Source organism: Otolemur garnettii, unplaced genomic scaffold (assembly GCF_000181295.1).
Source record: "Otolemur garnettii isolate 467f Iridium unplaced genomic scaffold, OtoGar3 scaffold00184, whole genome shotgun sequence".
Classification (NCBI taxonomy): domain Eukaryota; kingdom Metazoa; phylum Chordata; class Mammalia; order Primates; family Galagidae; genus Otolemur; species Otolemur garnettii.
Genome location: NW_003852579.1, coordinates 2,524,502 through 2,531,783, shown reverse-complemented (window position 1 = coordinate 2,531,783; position 7,282 = coordinate 2,524,502). Strand labels below are relative to the sequence as shown.

Below are 7,282 nucleotides of genomic sequence, written 5' to 3'. Positions count from 1 at the left end.
AAAAAAAAAAAAAAAAAAGTTAGTGTAGAGATACGGTCTGGTTCTGTTTCCCAGACTGGTCTCAAACTCCTGGCCTCAAGTGGTCCTCTTGCTTGGCCTCCCAAAGTGCTAGGATTATAGGTGTGAACATACTATACCCAGCCTGGATATTTTCAATCCTTAGTTGGTTGAATCCACAATGAGGAATCCACAGATATGGAGTGCCAAGTGTACTTGTTTTGAAACTATTTTTTTTCTGTAGTGGGAGGCATGTAGCCCAGGAGGGAACCCTATGTGTTTCTAGGATTTATTTCTCTTGGAGGTTGGAGGTAGCATGTCGTTCCTCTGTGAAGAAATAGATCTCAGCTGCTGGGTCATTTAAATTCTGTTTACAGTGAAACACTTTACTATTTTTGATAATGTTTGATGCCATGACAATAATTGGAGTAAGTTTATGCTGGATGTACTCAACTTCTATCTCCCTGGCAACTAGTGTAGATTTTAGCTTCTCCCTGAGGGCCTAGTGTGAAGAGGCAGATGGCTTGGAGACATTAAACATTTTTCAAACTGATCAGGCTCCTCAAGAACAGGTTTTGATTGACTTATAAATTGCATTTTATCCTATGTATAGTAATAAATTAGGTATTTAAAAACGACAAAGCAATTCTTTTAAGTATGAAGAGAATATATTATACAAGGAAGACCATAGGATTACAAAGTACTGAGCACTGTGCGAGGTGTATTGAAATTATTTGTCAGATTAACGATGTTATAGAAATATGACCAAAATGAAGTTAGAATTGCTCAAGCTGTCACTATGTGTAGTGAAGAGCAGTTCTTCCTTTTAACCACCTTAGCAGCTAAGATTCTTGGTTTATATTAGTGTTAATATGTTTGAAGTTTCTTAGAAATCGTATTGATTCTCATAGTTCACTACATTCCCCCACTTATTCCTAATCTTCTTGCTTTTGTATGTGTTCATTCGTTTGTAGAGGATAAATGGCTTTCGCACAGAGGAGGTGGCTGTCGTGACAAAAGGGCCATCTACTAACTCAGACTCTGAATGGGAGGGCCTCAAGCAATCAGTAGTTCCTAGTAAGAGCCAGATGCCCACCCCGTCGGAGTCTCCACAAAGCTTTGCCTTGGGCTCCCTCTCCATAAGCAGCAAGGAGACAGAAGAGAAGGAACAGGGGGCAGCTGGCTATCTTGATATTGAGGAGCTGCCAAGAGGCCCAAATGGGGAATGTGTAGGAGTGGAGGAGCAGGCCAGTGCCTTAAAGTTCTCAGTAGCACCAGCTTCCGGTCAGCTGCAACTTGGTGAAAAAATGTCAGAGAATAGTGAAGAACCAGGAGAACTACTTGGAATCCAAAATGGATCATTTCTTGACTCTCGTGTGGGTAACCAGTTCCCCACCCTCATTCGAAGTTTCCAGGTAGTAACTGATTTGATGATACAGGTCTAATGACTCTTGGCAGAGGGCTAGAATCTGTCCTGTGGAGGCAGTGGTGGTGGTGTGGTGAGGGTAGTGGTCTCTCTGCTTTTTTCAAAATCACTGAGTAAAATTAAAGCCTTTGATTGCTACAAAGAAGTTCTTTCAGAAGAATTAACTCCATGGCTAGAAATACTGTCTCCCCTGATGACTTTTAAAAACTCCCAGTAGGGCAGCACCTGTGGCTCAAAGGAGTAGGGTGCTGGCCCCATATGCCGGAGGTGGTGGGTTCAAACCCAGCCCTGGTCAAAAACTGCAAAAACCCCCCAAAAAAACAAACAAAAAAAGCCTCCCAGAGTAAACTCCAGCTATTTGTCTTTATGAAGCTGGTGTGTGTTCATGTTTTCCTTGTTCAAGTGTAAGCTGTGGAAGGAGGTGAATTTTGGAGATGTTTATGCTGAGGAACGTCCAGTTCTCTGAGACCATGATTAAAAAATTCAAATGCTTTTAATTAGAGAGGCAACTGATTTTTTTTTAATAAGATCTCAGACCCCCGGTAATAATTTATATGCTGCTGCCATATCATGCAGCCCACCACTCCCACTGACCCCACTCACAAGGGCTTCCAGGATCATAGTACTAATTTTCTATGCAAAGGTGGATGGCTGTTTAACCTCATCACAATCAAATGGCATTTTTAGGGTGATTTATAGTCTTAGAGAAGGTGAGCAGATGGACAAAAGGCCTTTGATACTCCACTAATATTCACTCTTCTGAAATTCTGAGATTAATCACCAGGTGGTGGTAGAAGTGATTTTTTTTTTCTTTCCAAAAGTTTTCCAAATACTGTTTCTTCTCCGTAACTCCAAAGTGAATGTCTGACATTGATTTGAAAAAAGTTAATGAATTCCAGGGTAATGCATTCCAGAGCCATTGCTGTTTCATGTACCATTTGTACTTAGTAGAGGAAATGCGGCTGATTTTCTTAATTATAATGGTACAGTCGCAAGGACAAATGAAAGTGATTGCTATTTGGCAAATAGTTTTATATTCAAGTTCTGAAGGTCAGTCTGACGTGTTTTATATCACCAGTCGTAACTCTGATCTTATACATGGTAGCTTTCCATTAAGCTTATGAAAGTGATTACATTAATGCTGCTTTTTAATGGCCCTCATGATTTGATGCCTTGTCATGGCTACTTTGGAATAGTGTCCAAGTCTTGGGCACCTTTGGAGATTGAGTTAGCCCTGTGCTTGATTAAAGCTAACACTTTGATCAGATCAATGTCAGAAGATTATTTCTCCACAGCCTTCAAAAGGACTCCAGTAACTGTTTCTTTACTGCTTTACAGCCTCCGCTGGTGAAGACTCAAACTGTCACCATCTCAGATACTGCCAATGCTGGGAAAAGTGAAATCCCAACCAAAGACGTTCCTATCGTCCACACTGAGACCAAGACCATCACTTATGAGGCTGCCCAGGTAGGACATGGTTTAATGCTAAACCATGCCAAAGACTAAACACAGTAGGCTCGGTGCCTGTAGCTCAGCAGCGAGGGGGCCAGCCATGTACACCAGAGCTGGCAGGTTCAAACCCAGCCCAGGGGCTGCCAAACAACAATGACAACTACAGCAAAAGAAATCCAGGGATTGTGGCAGGCACCTGTAGTCCCAGCTACTTGGGCAGCTGAGGTAAGAAAATCGCGTAAGCCCAGGAGTTGGAGGTTACTGTGAGCTGTGACACCACGGCACTCTACCCAGGGAGACAGCTTGAGCTTCTGTCCACCCTCCTCCCCCCACCCCCGCAAAAAAAAAGAGAGAGAGAGAGAAATGAATGAGTAGGACTTAGCAGTGAAGGGGACTGAAAAAAGAAAGGAATAGGAAATTACTTCAAAATTGTTCACACTATTAGCCAGAGGTTGTAGGAAAGAATTACTTACATATGGGAGGGAATCTCTTTAAATTTTCATTATCACAGAAACAAACTAAATTTCCATCAGTAGGGAGCTGGTTAAATAAATTATGGTACATCCACTTAAGGTAATTCTATGTGGCCGTTAAAAAACCTGTGATGAGGCTCGGCGCCTATAGCTCAACCGGCTAAGGCGCCAGCCATGTACACCTAAGGTGGCGGGTTCGAATCCCCAGCCCGGGCCCGCCAAACAACAATAATGGCTGCAACCAAAAAATAGCCGGCGTTGTGGCGGGCGCCTGTGGTCCCAGCTACTTGGGAGGCGGAGGCAGGAGACTCGCTTGAGCCCAGGAGTTGGAGGTTGCTATGAGCTGTAATGCCACGGCACTTTGCCCAGGGGGACAGCTTGAGGCTCTGTCTCAAAAAAAAAAAAATAAATAAATAAATAAAAACCTGTGATGAGAACAATCTATCAGTTGGTAAGTGATAAGTTGGTAAGTGAATAAATATGGTGCACTACGGGGTGAATAATATGCTACTGTTTATAGAAGGGAAAGGGGATATAAGCAGCTGTACATATAAAAGCTGTGTGTGCATAGGCTGCAGTGTCAGTGTGCTGTGTCTGAATGGGCGTTCCAACAAGTGTAGCAGCCTTTGATGAATGGAACTGGGACTGCAGGACTTTGGGAGGGACAGGAAGAATGACTTTTCACTGTACAACATTTTGAAGTTCTTGAATTTTATAGAATAGATATATCCAAATTAGGTTTTTAATTTTTTTTTTTATGTTGCCCTCGGTAGAGAGCTCTGGCATCACAGGTCACAGCAACCTCAAATTACTGGGCTCAAGCAATTCTCTTGTCTCAGCCTCATGAGTAGTTGGGACTATAGGCGCTCGTCACAACACCTGGCTGTTTTTATTTTTATTTTATTTATTTATGTTTTTTGTTTTTTTGAGACAGTCTCTCACTATGTCACCCTCGGTAGAGTGCCATGACATCACAGCTCACAACAACCTCAAACTCTTGAGTTTAAGCGATTCTGTTGCCTCAGCCCCTCAAGTAGCTGGGACTACAGGCACCCACAACAACGCCCAGCTATTTTTTTGTTGTAATTGTCGTTGTTTAGCAGGCCCAGGCCGGGTTTGAACCCACCAGCCCCAGTACATGTGGCCGATGCCCTAACCACTGAACTATGGGCGCCGAGCCAATACCTGATTATTTTTAGAGACCGGATCTCACTCTTATGATCTTGAACCTGTGAGCTCAGGCAATCTACTCACCTTGGCCTCATAGAGTGAGCCACCGCACCCACCCTCAAATTATGTTTTTAACTGTTCAAAATGAATTGTTTTAAAAGTTAGAGCCACACTGCCCATAGAAGTTCATGTGGTTTGAGTAAAACATTTACAAAAAGGAAAAGGAAGCAGTCACTTAAAAATATCCAACATGGCCAGGCATGGTGGCTCATGCCTGTAATCCTAGCACTCTGGGAGGCTGAGGCAAGTGGATAGCTTGAGCTCACAAGTTGGAGACCAGCCTGAGCAAAAGCAAGACCCCATCTCTACTAAAAATAGGAAAAAAAAGAAACTGAGGCAAGAGGATCACTTGAGTCCAAGAGTTAGAAGTTGCTGTGACCTATGACGCCATGGCACTCTACCCAGGGCAACAGCTTGAGACTATGTCTATAAATAAATAAATATCCAACATATAAGAGAAACTAAAAGGCAGCGTGACATGGTAGACAAAGGGCATAGGCTTTTGAGTTAGAGAAACTTGGATCTTAATTCCAACACTTGCTAGTTTTGTGACCTTGGGCAACAGTAGTAGTTTTGTTTTCAGAAATGTCAAGATGTATTTTGCTATTTCCTCCCACTTTCCCTTAAAGGGACAGGGACGTGTGTCTACATTTGCTTCAGTGTCTTATCTCAATCTTTAAAGAAGATAGCCTGGGATTCCTTACCCCTTTATACCCTAATAAGGACCTTATCCAGTTCTTTCTGGAAAATACTCCCCTATGATTCAGAACCTACCTATGCCTTACAGCCAGAAGTTTATACCTGCAATTCACTAATTTGAGTCCTTGGGACAAATCATTCACCTTTCTGAGCTTTTCTCCTTTTCTTCTCTCCTCTCCTCTTTCTCTTCTTTTCCTTTTTTTTTTCTTTCGCCTACCTCCCTTCTGCTCCTCTCCCCTCCCCTCCCCTTTTCTTCCCATTCTTTGACAGTGTCTCACTATGTTGCTCTTAGCTAGGGTGACCAGATGTCCAGATTTTGGCGGGACAGTCCTGCTTTTCAACAATTTGTCCCGTGTCCCATGGCGTTTTAAAAAAGTCCCGATTTTTGGAAAGAATGCACTAACTGGCTGGAGAACAAGAAGGGAATATACGGTTTTCGGCGGCCATATGGCTATTTCGCCAGGAGTTTTATATTATTTTTGTTAATTTTATAATGTTAAACTGTAATAAATAATTGCTGAGAAGTGATTATCGAGAACTGCTTATCAAAATTTGCCTTGTTAGGCCCTGCCGGGTGCCGTGCTCCGCCCCCGCACCGCCCCCGGGCCATGTTGTCCCGCCTTACAGATGTTAGAATCTGGTCACCCTACCTTAGCCCTGGCCTCAAACTCTTGGGCTTAAGGGATTCTCTTGTCTCGGCCTCCCAAGTAGCTGGGACTACAGGCGCCCTCCACAATGCCTGGCTATTATTTTGTTGTTTTTGTTGCAGTTGTCATGTTGTTTAGCAGGCCCTGGCTGGGCACAAACCTGTCAGCTTCAATGTATATGGCTGGCACCCTACTCACTGAGCTACAGGCACTAAGCCTGTTTCTTTTTTTTTTTGAGACAGAGTATCACTCATTCCCCCTGGGGTTAAGTGCCGTTATATCATAGCTCACAGCAACCTTGAACTCTTGGGTTCAAGCAATCCTCTTGCCCCTGCCTCCAGAGTAGCTGAGACTATAGGCATCAGTCACAACGCCTGGCTATATTTAGAGACAGGGGTCTTACTGTTTGTTGCTCAGGCTGGTCTGGAACTTCTGAGCTCAAGCAATTCACCCACCTCAGCCTCCCAGAGTGCTAAGATTACAGATGTGAACCACCGTGCCGGTCATTAAGCCTGTTTTTTCTTAACAATAGTGCTAATAAACCTCTGCCCTGTCATAGGGCTCATATGAGCATCGATAAAATATTTTTTTAATAAATAAATTGAAGTATTTGTTGGTGCTTTTTGGTCTTTTTAAATATTTTTAAATTATTTTTTATTTAAATGATTTTATTTATTTTTAAATTTATTTTTCATTTCAGATTAATATAAGAGTATATATAATTAGGTTACATTGTTTGTGTTTGTTAGGTAGAGTCCAAGTTGTAGGTGAGCCCTCCTGGGCTCCTGGGCTCAAGCAATTCTCCTGCCTCAGTCTCCCAGTAGCTGGGACTACAGGTGCCCACCACAACACCTGGCTATTTTTTTGTTGCAATTTGGCCGGGGCCAGGTTCAAAGCACCGCCCTCGGTATAGGGGGCTGGCACCTACTCGCTGAGCCACAGGTGCCACCCTAGGTAATATTTTGATTTGCATTTCTTTGATGATTAGGTACAATGAACAAACCCAAGGGCCCATCAACTCAAGAATGGATAAATAAACTGTGGTATATGTATACCATGGAATACTATGCAGCCATAAAGAAAATGGAGACTAAACATCATCTCCTGGGTGAAGGGCCCAAGAGCTGATTTTGCTGTGAGCTGTGATGCCATGGCACTCTACCAAGGGTGACAAAGTAAGACTCTGTTCCTTTTTTTTTGTTTTGAGACAGAGCCTCAAGCTGTCGCCCTGGGTAGAGTGCTGTGGCATCACAGCTCACAGCAACCTCTACCTCCTGGGCTCAAGCGATTCTCATGCCTCTGCCTCCCAAGTAGCTGTGACTACAGGTGCCCGCCACAATGCCTGGCTATTTTTTTTT

At 43.2% G+C, this 7,282-nt stretch overlaps 1 protein-coding gene across 10 annotated transcripts in view; it reads left to right on the top strand.

Moving 5' to 3' along the window:
- The window catches only part of EPB41 (erythrocyte membrane protein band 4.1), a 226,289-nt gene that overhangs the window by 209,724 nt on the left and 9,283 nt on the right, over positions 1-7,282 (top strand). For 7 of the 10 annotated variants that reach the window (XM_023507451.1, XM_023507453.1, XM_023507446.1 and 4 more), the window contains 2 exons: positions 972-1,412; positions 2,762-2,890. In XM_023507451.1, the coding sequence (XP_023363219.1) occupies positions 972-1,412; positions 2,762-2,890 (570 nt within the window). The remainder of the gene's footprint in view (positions 1-971; positions 1,413-2,761; positions 2,891-7,282) is intronic. The other 3 variants (XM_023507452.1, XM_023507450.1, XM_023507449.1) reach the window with 1 other exon arrangement.